Genomic DNA, 23778 nt, shown 5'->3' with positions numbered 1-23778 from the left:
TATATATATATATAATATATAGCAAAACAATATAAGATTATTTGTCATAATTACCCCACAGATGCAACCCTGCAGCGGTGTCTACATAAACTGAACCCCCATATTGAATTCTGACAAACAAAATGTCCATAATATGTGATTCCTCACACATACAGTACTTGTACTTATCAAACAGTCAAAAACTTTCAAAATTCCAGTTCATTTGAGTGCTACCCCAATCCCCAACCACCTACATTTACTCAGCTAGCATTTGCCTCACCCCTTTACTTTGCTAGCAGAGACGCTCTGTGTAAGCTAACCCCATTTAACAATGTTGGCTGCCTGACTGGCCAATGACCAAGCTGCAGTACTGTCATGTGAGAAGAAGGGGAATGCGTTACATGTTTCCCATACCAGAAGGTACCAGGTATATCTCCTCACTCCCAGCTTCAAAACAGAATGGAGGGGAGGTGAAGGAAAGGTGAGTATGAGCCGCTAACGGAGGACACAATTAAATGAACCTGTTTCTGTTGTTTCAAACATAAACATTCACAGTTCCATTGGTGGACCCACAAACTAGCCCGAGAAAACCTGATTAAAGTAATATTAAACTTCTTTTCAGTAATGAATTAAGATCAAACAAATATACATTGACCTGCAAAGTATTTCTTTAAACTTTTGACCAAACACTTACGGTCATCCTGTTTCTAAACAGCTGGTTCCAACATTCTGAGCCTGGCTTCTCTGAACTTCCTGTTCAGTACAAGATCACAGGGAAGTACAGTCTCCTGCAACGTTCTATGTACTAGTTTGAAGAAGGGTGAAGGAGGGTGTAAGGAAAGAGGAAGGCGGAGCGGGTAGCATGGGGTGTCGGGACAGTTGATTGACCTGCTGTGCCTTTTTGTTTGTGGATCCAGACACATCTAACCAGCACACATATTGGTGGCTCCATAGGACCCTGCAAGGAAAAGGAGCTGCCCTAAAGCAGCATATCAGGACCAGTGCTCAGGGGACCAGGTAATTCTGCTGGAAACTAACTAAAACTTTTAAACATCAATGAGCACCATTGATAAATAGAACTATTGTAAATGGTTTAATCAGCATTTGAAATAGCTTATAAACCGTTTGACTTTAATATCACTTTAAGCAGAAAATTCTTATGTTTTGAACATAAATTGGACTAGCAGCACTGTTAGATACAAATGGAATATTGCATATGAATACTTTTTACTGTTATAAGCAGGTGGTGATCTAGGAACCTTTTTACATTTTATTCGGGCAATCATTATCTTCTTTGCTGAAAAAACTTGCATTTTTCACAGAGCTCAATAGCTCAAGCTGAATATTACACACGATTCAACAAGAATGGGCAATTACACCTCCAACTTTATTCCTTTCCCTCCTTCCCTCTCTTAAGAAGCTCTTGTATAAAGTTTCCACCAGAGAGATACTGTCCAAAAGTAAACAACTTCTCTTGTGCTTTCTCTTTAGAAAACTTATAATGCTCCCTGAATCTAGTGGCGAGGGTACACCCTGTATTCAATGATTGATTCTTTGTAAAACAAAGATTTTATCAGTTTAAAAACACAAACATTTAAAAAAAATTAACAGTTTATTTACATTCATTATAATTTATTTTAAAAATATTATTTTGAAGTATAACAAAGGCTTCATTTAAAATCACATTTTGGGAAGAATTGTAACCTACGCTAATAAGTGCTATTTATCAGCTTTCATATTCAACCTCACTTTATCAAGGTACAAATAAAAATGTAGAAAGAATTAATTAATTCAAATCTATGATAGAAGATGTGGATATATGAAAACTGGAATGCATTAAACAACCTCTAATGATCATTTTTACTTAATGGGAAATGTTCCATAAAATAATTTGTAAATATATAAAGTGCGAGATGGTGTACTCGCTAGATGCTAATGTAGCAGATTATTTTGTTAGTAGCGCACAAATGCTGTTAAATACAGCTAATTCTTGTTATTTAGACATCTAAGAAGCATTAGTGGGGCTGTCTTTTTGCTCTAGGATACATAATTTAGTAATCATGGTTTAATAACACTAAATAAATAGTGCTTAATTCTTAGGTCACTCTCTAAAGCCCAGCATCAAACTAGGTCAGTTGGCTAAGTTCTGCCTAGTTACTAGAGCAAAACATTTATATCATAGAGAAGTGGACATGCCTTTTAAAACTGGAAACTAATGTCAGCAAGCTAGTATCAGAAAGGATGAATTCCACAGACTCATTTTGGTCATTGAGTTGTGCTGTGCTTTCCTATAGAGACCAGAGATGACATATCACTGATATAGAATAAGCTACTTTAAAATGTAAAGAAACACATCCAGGCTGGTTCACTTAAACTGGAAAAAAGAAAATTAACACAAAAGTGAAAAGGCTGTTTTAATGTTTTCATAAAGTGAAAGGTGAAACTTGATTGGTTGCTACAGCCAAAACTGCCCTAAGTTCAGATCTGATTGGTGGCTGTGAAGAAATAACTCCAGTTATTTGTAAGCTAGAACTGAATTATATCATAGACATTTCTCATTTTATAAAAAGAAAATACTTGTTTTCAACTTTTTTCATTATTTGAATTTGCATCTCACTGGTGCCAATTCCTGTCAGTATGCAAGTACCACAGCAATAGATTCATGGCATTCCTCAGGGTGCTATTCCCAATGTTGACAACAGTTGGACAGTTCCATGTCCAAGAAGCAAAGTGCAGAGGAAAAACAGTTCTGTTGCAGGTGTCAGAACACTTGACAAAACTGTCCCAAGGTTTTTATGAATTAGGTGCAGGACACTTTAATGTAATGCCAGTGTCAATAAAGTGTTGCAAATGGTTTACTGAATTGCCCCCATGGTTAATAGCCAAAATGGCTATTAACATGAAATCTATAATAATCAACACAAGGCTGCACTTACAGTAGCTTCATACCAACTGAAAGAATGCACAAAAACTTTTAGAAATGTATTAAAAAAATTACAATGACATCATTGCTGGATACAATTGTTAGATACCAAAAATAAATGTAGCTATGTAATACACGTAGTTAAGTAAACACATTACAAATCTTTATTAAATACAATTTACATTTTAAAGCACTAAATACAGGTTTATATTATAGCTTTCTAAAACCTCCTTGGCAATTAAAGTCAAAGGTGCAAGCACCCCTCTAAGCAAACATATTACTCATCCTTCTTGATGAAACATTGATTTAAATCCATAAGAAAACAGCTTTTGGTGAGATGAAACCCAAAATCAATTTGCTCTTTCCAGTTAAGAAAAAAATCAATTCCCCTACTTGAAACTGCACGGAGAGAGGCCTTCCCTGCTAGCATGCGGTCTCCTGCACTGCAATTCAACCCACGGCACATTTACGAGGAAGCCTGCTATTCCATGTTTGTTTTCTAAATAACTAGCTGGCACAACAGATATGAGTAGGATTTCTAAACACTCAAAAACAGCCCTGTAGATGTGATTAAAAGGTGTTTTAGTAACAAGAACCCATTGCTGAGCTTAGTAAATATATGGTCTGTCAATTTTTTTTTAGATAGCATATATCATATACTGCATTAGTTTGATGTGCATAATGTTTTCAATACGTGTTCATGTATTAAAGCCATGCATAGTACATGATTATAAATATGCATGGGGAAAACCACGTTTATTGATTAGATATGCAATCTCTTCTCCCTGCGTGGTTTTGTGTCACTGCTCAATGAGTTGGCTTATTCAGTGAAAACAAAGAGCTCCCTGTATGGCTGATATCTTGCCTAAACAGTTGTTAAAGTGGTATTAAGGGCTGGGTGTTTTTTTCACACACTTACCTGCAGCCGCTCATCTCCTCCGCTGCGCCCGAGAACATATTCGGGTTTCTCTGAACTTCATGGTTGCGGGGCAGGGAACTGAGGGAAGAGGAGCCATAGGCTCCTTCTGCTGTTAGTCAAGCTCTGACTGCAGGGTTGGGGTGTGGCCGGACACACGCTGTGTTTGTCTCTATAGACGCACACAGCTGGCTGCGGGCAAGGCCACGGCCATGACCATGCACATACGGGTGCCTCCACAGCAGTTGGCTAGCTGATGAAGGCACCCGTGCAGGGGGAGTGGCACTAGTGGGGGGGGGGGGGAGCCTAGCGGTCTGGATACCACTTGAGAACGAGGACACTAAACAATAAAAGAACATATTTGTATAGTAAGTCTGACCAACATTAATAAAATAACGAAAACTAACTAAACTGAAAATAACTAAAACATGAAAAAGTAAGCTTGTAAAAATGTGAAAGTCATCATAAGTGTCCTTCACATATGAAAAGAGTAATGCTACTTACTGTGTTAAAGTTTGGAAAGAGGCCGATGCTAGGACTGTTATCCATTGGAAATGATACAAATTGTTTTAAATCCAGGGATGGCTGCATCATGAGGCTCGGGGTTCGTACCAACGCAGGAAGGGTGGTGGTATGACATGTACTTCCTGCAAAATAGAAAATAATCAAACATATATTCCATCTCACATGTACAATAACTTAAAACAACAGCTCTTACATACAGATTCAGAGATTTTGTGAGATGAACACATGCCACCATACCCCATCTTCACCTGTGCCTTATTCCTTAGTGCACACATACTTAAGAAACTGAAGGGCACCTGCCATACTATCATTTTGTTATCCTACAAAAATAGATACATCTAGTTAACATGTGGTAGTATACATACTACTGATAATAATGCTCATAATACAGATGAGGAAATGAGTAAGGAAAGGTAAACCTGCTTGCTTTGTCTATTATAACAATTTGAATGTTGTCTGTGCAGGTTCTCATTCATCCAGGCCATGGTATATCTGTAAAAAATAAGTCAAGGCAACTGGACTTGCTGTATTTTTTCATGAAGATGTTTCACTGGTTATCCAACCAGTTTTCTCAATTCAGAATGAATCCATTCATTCTTGAAGATGTTTCACTGGTTATCCAACCAGTTTTCTCAATTCAGAATGAATCCATTCTGAATTGAGAAAGCTGGTTGGATAACCAGTGAAACATCTTCAAGAAAAATACAGCAAGTCCAGTTGCCTTGACTTATTTTTTACAGATAATTTGAATGTCCTTCATGACTCCCCACTCTGTTTAATGCACTTACTACACCATACACCAAATTAAGTAAATATAATTTTCAGTAATTACATAGGTAACATGAAGTGCATTGTTTTAGGATTCTGTAACATTATGCTTATGTTATAAGTTGTAACTTTTGAGTATATATTTATTTGAGGCTAGAGTTACGAGGAAGATTTGTAGTAAGTCAACTGCACTACTAAAATTGCTAAGATTAGGGACTGATAGCTAAATAAATGAAACAATTAGCTCTCTATGGTGTAAGCTACGGTAATTAATTGTGCATGATCACCCAGTGCTCCAATTGTGTGTAAATTAACTCTAATACATGCTACTTGTATAGGTTAGGCCAGGGCTGTCCAACTAGTGGTTCATGGTTCGCATGCGGCATAGGACCTTCTTTGTGGCCTGCAGACTGGCAGTAGTCGGAACTGCAGATTATCCCTGTGCTGTTGGACGATGTGATCTTCTCCCCAATTGTGACAGGAGAGTTCTGGTTTTAACTAGAGAGAAAGAGCAGAGATGCAGAGTGATTGTGATTGAGTAAATAAATACTGAACACCAGTTTAATCATAGGATTACTGAGACCAAGGATGGAGCTTATTTTACTCCCATGTACACCAACAATGGGCCTTTTTTTTTTACTCCTGCTGATACCAACAATGGGAATGATTGTACTCCCACTGATGCCAACAATGAAGTGTGAGGGGGATGCAGTGACAGTACATAAGTGAGCAGAAGGGGCTTTGAGGTCCCCTGTTATATACTGTACATCTCTTTTCTTTGTGTTACTATGAAACATTTGGCCATTGCCATCTTATTGCATGTTCCTTTCCCACTTCATACAGTCTGGACATGAAATAGCAGAAGTTGATTCAGATGTGCCCCTCCACTCGACTTATGGATACCAATGTTGTCCTTGGGCCCTTATTGGTTGGAAACTATTGGCCTAGATTTTAGGGATCTATATGTCCCATCTGAAGTGCAACTGAAATACTAAAAATTGTTCATGTAGCCCCTGCCTTAGAGTAAACAAAATTGATACAATCTGTTAAATGTATGAGTGGATCTATAGTCCTGCTTTACATAACAGAATACTTGAAAATAAACAAATGGCATCAATATATTTGTGCAGAATTTACTATATATGTGTACTCTCACAAGTAGCACCATGCATACACAGATTATTTTGCTTTTACATATTCATATATATACAAAAAAACATGCCCTAGAGCCAAGTCAGACTCACCAAACCAAAACAAAATGTAGAGTCAAGACAACTTTGACTCTATGATTAGGCTCCCTGGATGGGGTGACACACATCAGAGAAGAGGATCAAGATGGGGTGTTCATTTTTATCTATATACAAAAAAGGTGTATTGAAACACCAGATTAATATAGCTAGTGCAGCTGTAAGCATTTTATGGGAAGTGATACCAAAGCAGGATGAGAAAAGTCCTAGTTTGCCTGGTACAAATGGCTGGTGTAAGCAACCTGGAGGGGTTTGAGTTGTAACATAGTTTGGATTTCAAAATAAAATGTATTAGTTACTGATATAGCATTATCATATGATATAGCAAATACATTTTGATTTGTCTGATGTATGTTTTATACATGTGATATTTAAAGTGACACCAAACGTAGGAGTTAAACCTTAAAAAAGCATTTAAGTGCCCTATTAACAAAATGTATCTCATTTGTGTGTCACTCGGCTGCAGATACGCAAAGCATCTCTGAATTTGTGCTGACACTGTCCTTCCTTCTAGAGGGTGGTTACTTTTGTTCCCATGGTCCCTGTGTGTGTAGTAAAGTAGCTACCGCTTCAAGCTCACTCCTGTGACTGACTACAATCTCACATTTAGTTTACTAATTTGTATTAAAGTTATAGTGTATCATGGGAGCAAGCTTGGAGTGGTGGCTTCTTTTCAACACACACAGGGACCATGGGGAACACCCTCCAGAAGGAAGGACAGTGTTAGCATCCATTCAGAGACGATTTGAGGATCTACAGCAGAGTGATAAGCTACAAATACGTTACATTTTTGTTAACAGGTAAGGTACTTGAATGCATTTTTAAGATTTAACTCCTGAGTTTAGTGTCACTTTTATATCCACTATATCTTTGCAAGTCTGCCAAGCTACATTTAATGCTTTATACACTTTATTGACTGCTGAGTAATCTGAAGTCAGCAAAGTTCACTTGAGAATAGACATCTATGTTTATAACAAAGCTCATTTTTTCTTTAGGGTGTTCATTTGATCATACTGTGAGTCAGTTATTAAAATGTTAGACAGGAACCACCGTACCTGTGGTGCACATAGGAAACTAAATCAAGCTTACACTGGAAAATGTCGGTTAAAGAATAAGAGTTTCAATCTGACTTTTTGATGGGAGTTTAATGTAGGAGTTTTTATTTCAGTCTTTGTCATTAACAAGGGATTGTGAACACAGGCGTTTGTTCATTTCAGGCTTGCTTTTTCCCCATGGGAACTGCAAAACCTGCTTGATCCAACTAAGAAGAAGGTCAGAAGAAGTTCAGAAGCACATGCGAAGGATCTCAAAAGCAGCATCTCAAACTGATTTCAAATACAAATTGAGTACACTTAAAAGCATGCTGCAATTTCCCATTTACACAAGCCCTGCACTCTGGAGCTCTCAAGAGTCCTAATCCAGGCCATGTATGGAATATAAAACCCATCTATCATGTATGCTATAGCTTATAAGTAAAAACTAAACTATAGTCTATAAATACTGTCATACATTCCCTACATGATAAATGTAAGCTGAAATAAATCCCCTGCCATAGCGACAAACAGTACACTAAGTGACGTGACGTGCACGCTGGCAAGTTTCTGCAAGGGTTTGCAAATGAGATGTAGACTTTCTGAGGAATACCATTTACAACCTAGAAGATGCCTAACCTAAAGAATATCAAATCTAACATGTTATGAAAATAATTAAGTGAATTAAAAATGAATAAGCCCTTCAATGGTCATCATGACAATATTAACTAACCAATGTCTGTATTGACACTGGTATTGAGGGAAACCTTTCAATAAAGTTTGATTGCATATGGGGGTTTTATAGTAGACTGTCCCCATCCAAGCCTTGCAAACTGCCTTCCTCAGCATACATGGCCACAACAGTTTTATACCAAGCAGTGCAAACCAGTTTTAGACTGTTAAGTTTAAATGTTGTGGTTTTAATGTTTGTGTACAATTTAGTTCTGTAGACAAGATCTGGCTTTCCACATTCAATATCTGGACTGATCCAAAATCATCTGCCAGACCAGCTTATGACAAACCTGAAGTACTCACATTATAACACAATACAACCTTGAGGCTTCAGGGATTGTAATCAACATACATGATTTCTCTCAATAATCACTGATAAAGGATGTATGTTTTGTACCCCACGAAATGCACTGGCTACTCTACTTGAATGTTCCCCGGACCCTGATGGAATAAAGTTATATTTGGACTACTTACTTGGTGTGACGCTTCAATTCCTACATCTACTGGATTGATCTTATAGCCACTATAATTAAAGTGCTAACATATATCTAAACCCACTCACTAAAATCTCTTATATGCTCTAAGATGTTAATAACGTTTCATAAGTTGCTTTTAATCTTTTACAATCTGCAGCGTTCAGTAAAATGTCAGTAAAATATTACATTGTGATCCTGGCACAACATTTTTTGCACAGGCACGTCCTGTTATTGGGTGAAAACGTTCTCCCATTTGTGCTTCTGTGTGCTTCTGTGTTGTTACATGTGGCTCTGGTGAAGGCTTGCCATGCCAATATACATTTTACAGGCACGTTGTCAGGAAGCCAACCTGAACATTGAAAGGTCTATTCACTGAACTGTGAAGAGTTTGGAGAACGCAGAAGTTTACAATCTAGGCCAAAATAGCTGATTTGGAAAAATTCTCCAATTCATCTCACTTTCCAGTTAAGTTCTCCTGCCCTCTCCAAACTCTTCATCCTTTAGTGAATAGACCTGTGACTTTCAGTTGATTCTGGACCAGGTGCATGTAGACAAGGGGCTGGTATAGGCTGCAGGAGATCAACAGTAAGATGTAAAAAAAAGTTTTAGGGAAAAACAAATTGTTTATAATACACAATGCTTTAGCAAACTAAATATCATTTGTTTGGGTTTTAGAACTTTAGTAAAGCAATCTTTGTTACTCTGATTACTCTGCTTTTCTGATATGATGTTCTCTTATACAACCCTATTATTTCTTTCTGCGGTTATATGCATTTCCACAAAACCAGAGTATCCCTTTAGGGATTGTAGCATGTAGGTGTTAGCTGCAACGCTACAAAAGGCAAGACGCGGAGCCATGTTTTTCTTTTACAAATGAGCCAAGTCTAAACATGTGAAAACTGCATGTCACCAATTCATTAAGCGGAGCAGTATTATTTTTAACACAAAGTTGCTATGTTACACAGTATGAAAACAAGTGCAGTTCTTTCAGAGAAGGAGAATTCCCTAAAGGGAGATTATTATAAGAGTAACAAAGTGATGATTGGGTTATTCTGGGAAGATAAACTTATCTGCAACTCCCTTGGCTTTGCACACAAAGAAAGCACTATATTTAGGATGCAGCTCACAACTTTAATTATAAGCAACTATTGGAATAAAACGTAAGCAATCAAGTAATATAAAAGAACTGAAACATTCATTATTGGGACATTCTTGAACAACAAGGAAAATAATGCAAACTAATTGACTTCCTTAGAAAGATTCAATACCTTTTACAAGTAAAACTTGTATTTAAGAAATACATTTTCTAATAAAATGCGTGCCTGTGAGATAGGAATTGTTCTGCATAATTAAGCACTGGTCACATGGCTCATTCATTACATAACCACTCTGCAAACAGGCGAGGAAGGAAAATAATCAGCATTACAATTTCGCTCCATTAAAAAATTGTGATTGTGCTTTGGAATACATTGAAAATGCATTAGCAGGAAATTCTTTATTCCGCTCCTCAGCTCTCTCCTCTTTATCTGTCAGGAAGTCTTTGGAACTCTGGCAAACTACGCCTGTGCCCAAATATCATGGCAGCTCAAATCCTTGCTACTGACAGCACGTACATTTCTAATATATTTTGAATTAAAGTGCAACGCTAAGCAAATATAAATACCCTCCCTTCAGTAAAAATTAATTTCAAAATCATGGTGTAGAGTGCACTTCAAGTGGTCAGAGATTTTCCAACATGGAACACAACCTTTTGCCCAAATGGATTTGCACCTGTGAAGAAATCATGGCCCCAAAAACTCAGATGGTTTACTTCAGTTTCGCCTCTATCTGATTTCTAAACTCAGTTAAATCTGCATATTCAGAAATAAAAGCAGCTAAAGTGAAAGTCAATTCCTGTGAAAGTTGAGATTGTCCTGCCTTCTGCTCTTTCCTGAGATTCCTACTGACCCATTCAAAAGAGTTTCAGGAAGTATAACTGGAAAGGACAATGGGAGGTAAGTGCAATGTGATAATTAAAGTTACATTTGCACTGTACTAACTGACCCAGAGCATGGTGGTACCATTAGTTCAAAGCTCACAGTCCATGCACTCTCTTCTTCCCGCTCTACTATTTTATTAAATAAATTGCCTGATGCAAATAGTGGCTTCACAGACATCAACTACAGGGACAATAAATAAAGAATGAACAGAGGGGAAGCACAAAGGTAAAGGTTGCATTATCTGCACAGTTTTTGGAGAGCTTTTTCTTGGAAATGATAGAACAGAGGCAAGTGTATTTAACAGGTACAGTACATCCCGCTGTCTTCTCTAGTAATATTTCTTGTAGCTCTGTATTAAACCAGTGCTGCTTTTGCTATACTAAAATTACCCAGGCAAACTATCCTTGTAAAAGAAGTATGTACACATTTACTTCCAAACACTGCTCCGTTCATAAGAAATCACCTCCTGAAGTGCACTGGGAAATCACTTCCTGAAAACTACTGGGTCCCCTGTAGCTTTCACTGTTTCCTCCTGCTGACCTCCATGCATCTCAAGAGTTACAGGGAGGTCAGCAAATGGAGCATGTAAAAGGAGCAGGGGACCCAGAAGATCAATGATCCCCAAGGTATTCTGCAGACTTTGGTGGGCCATTTCCCACAGACAGCAAGAAAAGCTAAGAAGCCACCGGGTGAATCCTGGCCTGTCTATGGTACAAAGTTCAGCAGCTACCCCAACACACTCACTCATCGACCCACCATTGGCAATCAATTAACTAACTTCCAGGATGCTGATCTGTTTTTGCAGAGAATGTATTTATTAACTTTGGGGAGAGAGGGTTAGGCCACAGGACACTTATGGTCTTGCAGACTCCAGAAAAAGGAAAAAAGTACTTACAACCTTCACAGATAAAGAACCTTTAAGCCTACCTGGTAGTCTGTGAATTCAGCTCCTGACTGTAAATACTGGGTATTGCAGCTACCTATGTAATGGTAGGACTCGCCATATTTCAGGCTTCTACCCAGCTGCTCAGGCTCCATATTCAGGCTAAAGTTCCTCCATGGAATTTCCATGCCCAGGCCTCATGTACTAGGACTCAAACCCTTGCTTCAGCCCTAGGAATTGGTCACTCTCCTCTGGCAGCAGGCCTAGGAGGATCAGACAATCCACAGCATCCCGCCGCCAGGCAGGAGGCTCGGGGTAGACTGACTTCACAAAGTCACTCCCAGATATTTTTACCCTCTCCCAGCCTGCACCAATGGCAAACTTCCTAGTGGTTGGCTGGGGAGACATACATATTCCTAACTCTAATTGTTGAAGCCTCCAACACTATTACTAGGGACACTCCCAAGCAGCAGACAGAAGCAAACAATAACTGGAGCTTAGGGGGAGACTAAAGAAAGTATCAATCAGAATCAGACTGACTACAGCCTGTCAGCTTCTAAATTTAAATAGACACCCCTGCTTAGGACAGAGTGGCTACATGTATATAAGAGGGTTGCTTTCATTAGTTCACCAACAAGCTCCTTTGCCACAGTTGGGAGTTGGTAAAAATGCCAGTGGCTAATTGTCTTTATATCAAGAGAGAAAACTTTTTTCTATTAGAATACTTTTTGAAAACATAATATTTCTTTGTTCCAAGTAAAGTTCTCAAAGTCTGATCTAGTCATGATATTGAAGCAGATGAAAAACATCTAAGTAGGTAATAGAAACATGACGCATGGTATATAACATTCATCTAGTACTAAAACACAATGCTGCAGGTAGACACCAGGTTTCAGTGCACACCTCCATCCTACTTTTCTCTATCTAGAGCACAGAAGGATATCAGAGATCAATGCACTGTGCTAAAAGGAACTGCGATTAGACACGGCAGGTGACTTAGTGCCATAATATGGACTTGAAGACTTGCTAGCACTCTTGAAGTCAGTGATAGCAATGAGTTTAGTAACGTCAGTCTTATATTCCAAGGCCAGCAAAATGTGCTTATATACAACAACATCACTGGAACACCATTACGTCTAAATACATAGATGTTTTGAAATCAACTGGTTGAACTCAATGGACTTGTGTCTTTTTTCAACATGACTAACTATGTAACTATATAACAAGTATAGCTTTCTTTGTTCATTAACCGCTTGAAGACCAGGTGTTTACACCCCCTTCCTGGCCAGGCCATTTTTTAGTATTCAGTGCTGCAGTACTTTGAATAAGATTTATTCCGCCATGCAACACTACTGAAATTAATTTTATACAATTTTTTGGGGACAGATAAAGCTTTCTTTTGGTGGTATTTAATCACCACTGCGGGTTTTATTTTTTACTATATTTAGGAAAAATTCCTGAAAATTTTGAAAAAAATAATTTTTTTTACATTTTGTTAGGAAACAATTATTATTACCCAATTATTTTGGTAAAATATAAAAGATGAGGTCACGTGGGGTAAATAGACACCAAACATGTCAAGCTTAAAAATTGCGTGCACCTGCAAAAGGTTTTATAGCTCATCAGTTTAGTGTTATCAGTGATTGATGGCCCTAGAATTATTGCTCTCACTGCAACGTTCACCGCGATATGTAACATGTGCGGCGTAATGGGCGCTATCATCGTTTTCGTAGGTATGCGCACCTGACGCCTGTTTGCATGCGTGTATGTATGGGTGGGGACGCCTAAAAAAAAAAATTTTTGTATGTGTAACTTACATTTTTTTTGGGAAACTTTAATTTTGTTTCCTATTTTTTTTCCAATTAACTTTATTGCTATAGGGGGCTAAGAAACCTCCTAACGAAGCCCCAGGAGGAGGAGCGAACCGCGTCGACGTTTTTGTGCCTGACGATACCATGACCCGCCGGGGAACATACCATGATGGCTACAAGATGACACACTGAGTAACACACTCCTCACTTGAGACCAGAGAACAAACATGGGGAAAACCGGTTAGTACCTGAAAAAGTTACATAGAAATCGAACTATGATACATTATCACACAGGAGACTCTACAGTGCCTTGCTGAAATCAGCACACAAGCTAGCAGCACTCGATCTGTAATTTAAAACGCACTGGTCTCCGTAATATTACCCTTGATTGTCTTGACATGAGGGCACATATAGAAGAGGATTTTTGAGCACGAAACTTCATATTCAGGATCTTTGATTGATGATACTGACGGCCAGTCATACCTTGACTCTAAGGTGACCATCTGAGTCACAAAAATCAAGATAAACGGATACACTAACCATCTCTATCTAGGATGGGATAATGCTCACATGTCAGTGATGCTAATATACATGACACTAAAAGGGAATTTAAATACAATAGACTTAACCAGATAACTGGTCCCAATAGCAGCCTGTGCATCTTTGTAAGCCCTCGGTTTTTATACACCAAGGATTTGTGAGAAAATTAAAAGTATGCAAAACCAGCCGATCAGCGTACCAAACTAGTGGCATATATATGCTCAAATCGGCTCAGTGCCCGCACCCACTATATGCAGACCTTACCGGACTCACTAGGGTCGCTAAACGTGCTGGTTATTTGCAGAATTTGTACAATGATAATTAACCCCTGGGTGTACTGATATCCCCAAAGGTTGGTTTAATGGTTATCCGACCAGGAGTGTATGAATGTATAGGTGTGTTTTTAACCTAAGTTACCGAATAGGTTTTTTACATTTTTAGTGCAGGGATGTGGTGAAGTACTGTTTATTGTTAAAATAACCTTTGTTTAATAAATACATTAATTTATAGTTTATTTACATACGGTCTGGCAGTAACTTAATTGGTCCACACATTTAAACGTGTTTGTGACCTGATCTACCTTCTGTTATGGGGCTAAGAAACCCCCCTATGTGATAGTAAAAGATGTGACAGGTCCTCTTTATGGAGACATCAGGGGTCTCCAAGCCCCCTAATGTCACCTAGGACCCCCCTCAAGAAGCTGATGAAGCAGAGATCTGTTTCATCAGCTTCTCTCCAGCATCTGAAGCTGGAGAGTGACACAAGAATGCAGAAGTGATGTAATATACATCACTTTTGCATTCTGACACCGGAGAGGGGACTGGAGGGAGATCCTGTGCCGGCCTCCCTCTGATCCCCTGTCAGAGAGGCACTATGCTGGTCCCGGGCTTGCACCAGGCACCGCCGAGCCCGGGACCAGCATGACAACGGGAGGGGGGGCACGGAGGGAGGGGGGGAACACAGGCCGGGAGCTTATACAAGCGATCCGTGGGCTCTATAGCCGGCAGATCGCTTGTATGTTAACAGGCATCGCTGCCTGTTTTTAAATTTTGTGTCTTTCCCGCTCGCGCGCGCCGCACGGTGCTTCCGAGTGGGCAGGGCTAACAGGCCGTATATACACGGCCTGTTACATCCAGGAAGCTCCCGGCTGTTTTTTTTACAACGGCCAGCCGGGAATTGGTTAACGTAGTATAAAACTCCCAAACTTTTTTTCAATAATGAATCCAGATGAACACATATTGCCCAAGCACTTTCAGTCATCATGTTTTCAAACAGGGGACTCCACCTATCTCAGCTCAGCTTCCCTGAACGTCCTGTCCAGTACAAGTTCACAAGGAAGAGCACAGTCTCCAGCAGCTGTCCATCTACTAGCATGTAGAATGGAGGAGGGAGGGAGGAGGAAGCAGAGGGAGCGGAGTGACTTGACTCTCCTTTTTATTACAGAGTTCTCAACCCAATATAAAGAGTTCGAAAAGATACTGCAGAAACATTGGCCTATCCAAATGAAGGACAAAATCCTAGGACCATTGATCCAGAAAAAACCAAAGGTTATATATAGGAAAGCCCCCAATATTAAAAATCAGCTAGTTCACAATGTAGTCGACCCCCCCAAAAACTATTTTTCGCTTTTTGAAGGGAAAGGCTTCTACTTCTGCACTTAAATCCTGTTTTTTCTTCTATGGTCGGTTTCCCCCCCCTCATTTCCTGGCTGATCTCTCCAGAGGGTTCTCCATCCATACTGGAGGCTGACCAAACACCGCCGATGAGAGGAAGTGCAGCCTGACGGCAGGAGAGGGCAGAGAGACTATTATTGAAGAATTTTTCCCTCTGCGGACTCATCAATAGAACTATAAGTAAAAGACACTTGACTTCCAATGTTGCTCGGAGGAAAATAGTATCTTGCTGCTTACAATCCCCGATCATACACCTCTATATACACTATATCTTATTCACCTTTTATATCAGTAGATGTGTTGTTATAAGATTTTTGTGCACTTTGGCTTTTAGCCTTTGACTGGCCATATAAATAGTTTTTATTGCATTTTCTTTTTTTTTTCTTTTTATTTTTTTTTATTTTTGATTGCCAAATGGAATAATTCACCCGTTTACACAATTCTCAACCAGATTTTATTTTCACAATATAACTTGTTTTCACACGACATATTATATTTTATTTATTTACACATGCTACACATATTTTGCGATATTTACATTGCTAACTTAATATTTAATAATTTTTATTCACGAACACATTTACCTTCCTTTTTTCGACTTGTATTTTCATTATACAGCCGCAATTAGGATTTGATCACTGGCACTGTATTTAGTTTGTGTTATTTTCACATTTTCACACAACTTAAAGACCAATTAAAAGGTGGAGCACACACAACCAAGCGCAGCACCCCGGCTTACACTTGATCTGCTGTGCCTGTGTGTGTGTGGAGACACACAGAGCTTACTCACACACATTGGTGGCTCCATAGAACCCTGAAAGGGAAAGGAGCCACTCTAAAACAGAAAATCAGTGCCAGTGCCCAGGGGACCAGCTGATTATGCAAGAAGCAAAAACTTTTAAACATCAGGGAGCAGCATCCATTGTAAGTGATCTATTCAGCAGTTGAAATAGCTTAAAAACATTTTGAATTCAATATCACTTTAGTTTATGCTGGTGATCCATGAGTTGTTACAAAGCACAGGAAGCATCTATGTCATTCAGTTCTGGATGAAAAATCTAATGAGAGTATGCAACTGTGAAATACGTTTGATTCCCCTTGCTAATGCTTTAATCCAGGATAATCAAATACTGCCTAAATGCAAGAGGCATGGGCATTCTTACTTGAGTATTGGTACTGAAAAGAGGTGGAATAAAAGTGCTTGATCCGCAAGGTTTATTCTGTTGGTGAGGCTGGCCTTGCAGAATGTGAAAGAGTCGGTATAGGTGTTCTGACTACAGGACAGGCAGTTTCTACATTCCAGATGATTCCAGAGGATCTCTACATCTTAATTCAATATAGGGTTGAGGTGAGGGGACAGTATGGAAATAGGCAACGTATTTCGAGGGCTGATGCTAATACCCCCTTCATCAGGGTTTGTCCAGTGTGTGAGAATGCATAGAGCTTTTCAGCAACTGATTTGGCAGCCCAACCCTATATTCAATAAAGATGTATCTAGACCAGCGGTTCTCAACCTGTGGGTCGGGACCCCTTTGGGGGTCGAATGACAATTTGCCAGGGGTCGGCGGGAGTCTCCCACTATTAGATAGCTATTAGATTATCATCATTATTATTAATAATAAAAGCTGACACCCTCGGCTTGTGTTATATGGTTTGCCATTTTAGCTGTTACAACAGTGGTTCTCAACCTGTGGGTCGCTGTGTGATTTCTGCTGTGCTAGGTGAGAGTCCTCCTCAGCCCTCTCCTAGCGCAGCAGTGTCAGTTCTCCCGCCACGCCGCCAGATGTCGCTGCAGCAGCCGCGTCAACCCTAAATTTTACCGTTGGGGGTCACCACAACTTGGCAAATTTTACCAAGGGGTCCCGGCCCTAGAAAGGTTGAGAACCACTGATCTAGACTATTAAATGGTGTGTGACACTTGAGTCTAAATATAATTTATTTTGTTTTATTTCAGATCTGTGCAGTAATTCATCATTAAACTTTACCTCTGTGAGTTTCCTGGAATAAAGTCACTGCTGCTCTTTCTTGCATTTCCCCCCTTCTCTAGTTTTCTGCAGACAGTCTGTAGTGGGTGGGGCCTGTTGGATGACTATGACTAAAATGCATGTATATCCAAATGTGTTCAAGTACATTACAGGAGCCTAATATCGTCTGATGTTCTAATATGCAACTATATTATTTTGTGGTAAAGTTAAAAGCTTCCCATTTCTTGCACCTTCCTATTTGCTAGTAAATGTACCCATCACAATGGGTCAATATAGAAGTTGGAGGGCAGGTCTCAGCTTCAGTGGCTAAGTCAAAATTGCTCCCTCCCACCAAATTTACTGTTATATGCTCACCTGACTAACCTGTAGTTAGCTACATTGGTAAGACTGGTAAGTATTGCTATTGCAAAGAAAAACCTTTTTAATTTTTTTTCATTATGGAATATCTAAAGATTTAACCTAACATAGCTTTTTAGCCCTTTTAAATAAATCCAAGTAAAAAAAGTGCAAATGCAAGTTTGCAAACATATATTTACCCCCTTTCCTTTACTCTGTTGTCCCCTGGAAGTTCTAGTTCTGAGAACTGTAGCCCACCCTGCTAGTTAAAATTCCTTAGAGGATAACAAACAAAGGAGTGGTTATAAAAAAAAGAAAAGTATCCCTGATTTTCCTGTTTACAGTACCCAATCTCATGCAGGAACATTCCAAAAACAAGTACATCTACAGGGAAGCTGGGATATCCACCATCACAGATGCAGAACTGCCTCCCCTTAAGCATTGCCTTCTCTTTCTACCAGTCACTGCTATTGCTAAGGAATGTCTAGAGACTATAGAAATTCTTTGAGGATGGCAAGCATTTATGAATGTGTCATATAGGTAAAAAGAGCAACATACCAGTTCATTTTTACATTTATAATGAAGGTGCATTGGCACTTGTAACATAGCTCTTAGTGCTCTTATGCTTTTTGGGAATGTTAAGTACTCCTTACAACTAAATGATGAATATATTCATTAATTACTGCTGAGAATATCTTCACAATCATAATTCAACTAAATGATGAATATATTCATTAATTACTGCTGAGAATATCTTCACAATCATAAGAGCGCAAATCCATATTTTGCAATGGATCAGATAAAAACTGTGATTAAAATAACATTTCACAATAAAATAGCATATTGCCTTAAGTCTTTGGTATATGTGACACTTCATTTCAGATTAATTTTGTACAGGAACCAAAACAAATGACATAAATTGTTGAGAATGGATTTTTTTCTATCCAGGGATTGACAGTATCTACAAAACCACATCACGCCTACACAAAGCCAACCTAAAAATTCCTTCCTTCCATCTCCATTGGTTGCCTTCCTTCTTTTAATTTACTATCCTTTTCTTTCCTTCCTTCTTCGTGAATGGGTAATATTTTAGCCTTGAAACTAAAAAATTTATACTAACACTAGCGATGTTATATATATATAAATAACATGTAGTTTAGCACTATATACAGACATGGTAATGTAAATACCCCATGAGATACAAATTGTGTGACTACACTCGAATGTCTATATTTCCTGAAAAGAGCTAAAACAAGCAAGCATGAAATGAAAACAAACCAATGCAGCGGAAGAAGCTGCCAGGTACAATCTACTTCACTGGCAAATGTATGGAAATATATGGATTCAATGGTCACTGAGATAATACATCGTCCTCTCTATCACTGATCCAAGCAATATATCCTTCTGATTCTGTGTGTACAACACAAACTACATTTATCTTACAAGAATAGCAACCTCTTTTGGCGTAAGAATGTCCGCAGACAAAGAAATCACTACCTTTTAGTTTTTCAAGAGTCTTCAGGAGCTACAATACAGACATATTAAAGAGCATTTCCAGGAAACAAGTAAACTCCATCTGTGTGCAGCTAATGTTATGCGTACAGTGATACGAGTATAGTAAAGGAAATCGACTTAAAATGACACAGGAGTTAAATCTTAAAAGTGCATTCAAGTACTTTAACTAATAACAAAAATGTATCTTATTTGTGTATCACTCGGCTGTAGGTCCTCAAATTATCTCTGAATTCATACTGATGCTGTCCTTCCTTCCAGAGGGTGGCTACTTGTGTTCCCCATGGTCCCTGTGTGTGTGTTAAAGTAGTCACCACTCCAAGCTTGCTGCCGTGATGGACTACAATCTCACTACAAATTAGTAAACTAAACATGAGATGGTAGAAACAAAAGGACCATGTTAGGTTTCCGAAACGTTGCTTTATGCTTGTGATGCCATGTGTATCTGGCGTCAATAAAAGAACGGATTGATGCATGGGACCTTGGTGTGCGGGCGATTACTTCTTTATAGGTGGTCAATTTGAGGTGCAGCTTTATCTGCAATGCTGAAATTAAGGGTAACTTATGCGTATATGCTGGCCACACACAGGCAGTTTCAGTTACTTTCACTTGCAAAGACCAAACAGAAGAATGAAATCTACCACCAACAGTTTCTATTGACACTGTGTGCTAGTGGTAGGTTATCCTGATTAATTTAGCTGTTTGTGCATTTGAAAACATGTTGAAATGGTCTCACAATTGGTACCAATGTGATCCACATTAGCCTTTCCTGCTTGAAAGTGAGATTACTTGTTGGTACCAAAACTGCAAGCAAGTTTTATTATACTGAAAAATAAAATATTGTTTCCTATCCATCCTGCTACATTCTGTATATAGAAACTGAACATACCAACAGGGAGCCTGATAAACTCTTCTAATAGCCTCAGTAGAAGGGAAGTCCTTTAAATGGAATCTGTGATTTGCCCATGCAAGGCAAAACAACAAGTTTACTTTAAAGCTGGTCCCCATACCATCTAACGCTTACTTTTCTTTCACTCCCCCAATGCTCTGTTTGCAACAAAGACCAAGGAGGGCAGGGCCCTCCTTACCATCTTGTCTTGAATTGTATTGTAATTGTAATGTCTTCCTTATATTGTAAAGCACTGGTGCTATATAAATCCTGTATAATAATAATAATAATAATAATATGACCTATATAAGCTTGATAGAGCTTCCATAGAGGCTGCTTTTCCTGCCCCCATGTGAAATTACTGGGCCAATCACCAAGCACTAACATTGTGACATGAGAGAAGAGGAGTAATTCAAAAGATCTCCATAATGAGAAGTATTTGATATTTCTCTTCATTCCAATGGGCCGTATGGAATGGCAGGATAAAGGAGGAAAGGTATGTAAATGCAGGAGGGGGGCTGGGGAATAAAGTGAAGCTTTGCCTTGAATGTTCAATTGCATAGCTATTGCCAAAGAAGTCCCTAAGGGTAAAAGAAGCCAGAATGTTGTTCAACCTGCCAGCACCTATCTGAAGTCTCTGATTTGGTTTGATGGATCCTTAAACTTCTAGAGCTAGAAACTGCTCTACACTACACTGAACACATACAATGCAGTATAAAAAGTATGACATCCAGTTCAATAAGACGATGAGCAGATGTTTATCAATTCATTAACACTTTTAATGTCAAAGGCAAGTAAAAAGATGGCATATAGCTTTCAAATAAGCCAATCTATAAAGCTCTCATGTACGCTTCTAGCAATATTATATGAAACTCAATTTGAAAATCTCGCCCTTTATGATTCTGCCATATAATTTATGAAGCATGACTCAGCTACTTGTTTCCTTTGTGCTGTGGGAAGAACATAAACATGCAGTAAATCATTCTGCACATTCCTCTTTTTTGTTACTCTGTTCCTCATTTATCTTCTGAGTTGTCAAACTCTCTTCTGTTTATTAACGAGGAAAACTATCACGTTTGAGGTTGGCAGGTGTGTACGGGCTTTAAAAGATGAACTCTAACTACAATTGTAATCGAAATAGAGCATATAAAATCACCCTAGCATCATTTTGGAAAACAAAAACACTTTGTTTCAAATATTACATAACATAAAAAAAATGTGCACTGTTTATGGGATTCCCAAGTCTCTACTATGTAGAAGGCCCCAAAATAATTAGGATAAGCTTATGGCCTGGACATACATAGACAGGTCTAACTTAGGAACAAGAACTCTATTTCCATGAACCAATAGGAATTTTTCATCCTGTACATCCTGAGTCAGTTAATATGATTCAATGGCAGAGTCATATGAAAGGTGAATTCAGTTCAAATTAATGAACCCTTAGCTGCCCCTCCCTTGCCCCCTTATCTAATTTAAATTAGGAGCACTCCTACCCTATCAACATGCCAATATTTTTTTCATTGGTCCAGCAGAACCCCACTTTCGTGTTTGCTTTCTTCCAGTCCAAAATCTTCATTGCTGACCAAGCCTCCACAGTGACTTACCATAGACTTGAATGGAGCCATATTCAAACACCAGGGATGCTAAGGGTATGACCCCATTCAAGTCTATGGGTAGTCACTATTTAATGTTTTGTAATGTAGTGCAAGATTTTTGGCTGAAGGAAAGTTAACAATGTAGGTATTATTAGGCATCCCTTCTTCTCCCAAATCATAACCCTAAACTGTAACACTAAAATTCATGTAACACTAAACTCATTACGCCTTAATCCTATCTCTATAAGTCCATTCACACAAGCTGTGTGCTACCAATGTTGGCTGTGTCCCAGTGCTGGGGCAGTACCTTGTGTTGCTACAACGCAAGGCACTATTTACCTTTTTTCTTTGTTTTTTTTTTTACTTTATTGAAATTTCAAATACATTTGATTAATAATTCTTATGCACCACAGCGGAGAAAAAACTAGCAGTGATTTCAGGTATACTCCAGTGAGTTGCGCAAAAATTAGGCATGCCTCCATTTTTCTGCAATGCACTGGAATCAGAAGGCAGTGCTGCAGTGTGAACAGGGCACATAGAAAAATGCGCCCTTGCTGGAGACTGGAATTGATCAAGTGCAGAAAAACTGCAGTCACTGTAACCTTAACCTTAGTTCCAAACTCTTAAATGAGAACGTCCTCTCTTGCACTGAGATTTCACAGTACTTGGGTGCTAAAAAAAACTTCTTGAACGGTCAGGAACATTTTTCTTTCATATAATACCACTTTATATAAAACCATGCATCCATTTTGTTCAGCAGAATGCTGTATAATCTCATTCAAGACTCAATACAAATTGTACTATCCTCATAGTCCCATATAATCTAGAGAAGTTCAGTATGTATCTCACTGGTACTCCAATAAATGTCTAGGACACTTCAATACACTGGTACCTCACTGTTCCACTTATGAAAGACAAATAGGTTTTGTGACATTCAAGAGGTTGTCAACACACTACAAATGAAATATATCACACCTCTGTAATGATCTCTTCTTGCCTTGGTAAGAGAAATGAAAGTTGCAAGCCTGCTCCTGCTATCTGAGAGCATATAGTAATGGCACACTCCTGACTAAATGTCAACATGCTGTGTACATTACAAATTGTAATGATGTCGTACAGCCTAAATAATAAAATGGTGCAAGCAGCAAAGTGCGACGCCCAAATGGAATCAATGATGTACTCATCTGACTTCTTTAAATTCTAATTAGTTGCAATGGGTTACTGCATTTTGCACTTAGCTACTTGCACTGTAAATTTAGGTACCTACATTTGAGCTATTCCATTGCGACTCTCATTTCTCTTACCGTAGGCAGCCGAGCGAATAACCACGCCGTAGTGAACTGAGCCAAACGGCGTTCAGCTATTCACTTCGGCTCTGTATGGCTGATTCCAACCGTACATCGCCTAAAATCAGCCTTACATCGGCTGCCTTCGAGCATGTTCGGCTGGGCCAAAGTGCAGAAGCCACTCGACTCAGCCGATCCAACATCTGGATCGACTGAGGCGAAGCCGCGGCAGTTCACTGGCTGCCGTTTGCCCCTATTCTCATAGGGGCCGAACGGCAGTGAGTGAATAGCTGAATGCTGCCGAGCAAAACAAAATGTAAACAAAAGAAAAAACATTTAAAAAATGATTTCAAGAAATGTATAAAAAAGATAAATGAAAGAAGTTAAGAAAATTATAAAAAAAACTTTAAGGAAAAGAAAAAAAACCTGGGAGGGTGCTTTTCCAGGGTCCCTCCTGAAAAGCACATTGTCCCCGTGCCAATGGGGACAAGGACCTCTTCCCCATAGGCCCTTGGGTTGTGGGGTTTTGTGGGCAGGTTTGCATCAGCTTACCCCTCTAATAAAGGGGCACCCAGATGCGCCCCCCCTTGTGAATGAGTAAGGGGTGTACCCCTACCCATTCACTAAAGGGTTAAAAAAAAGATAAACAAAAAGACCAAACTTTAATAAAAAATCCTTTAATTGAAATAAAA

The 23778-nt window shown here is 38.9% G+C and overlaps 1 protein-coding gene across 7 annotated transcripts in view; it reads right to left on the bottom strand.

The window, feature by feature from the left end:
• The window catches only part of ZNF385B (zinc finger protein 385B), a 292718-nt gene that overhangs the window by 103016 nt on the left and 165924 nt on the right, over window positions 1–23778 (bottom strand). For all 7 annotated transcript variants that reach the window (XM_018561049.1, XM_018561050.1, XM_018561053.1 and 4 more), the window contains one exon: window positions 4323–4465. In XM_018561049.1, the coding sequence (XP_018416551.1) occupies window positions 4323–4465 (143 nt within the window). The remainder of the gene's footprint in view (window positions 1–4322; window positions 4466–23778) is intronic.

The sequence above is a fragment of the Nanorana parkeri genome, unplaced genomic scaffold (genome assembly GCF_000935625.1).
Source record: "Nanorana parkeri isolate BGI_ZX_2015 unplaced genomic scaffold, ASM93562v1 scaffold496, whole genome shotgun sequence".
In the NCBI taxonomy this organism is placed as follows: domain Eukaryota; kingdom Metazoa; phylum Chordata; class Amphibia; order Anura; family Dicroglossidae; genus Nanorana; species Nanorana parkeri.
This window is presented reverse-complemented; position numbering and strand designations above follow the sequence as displayed.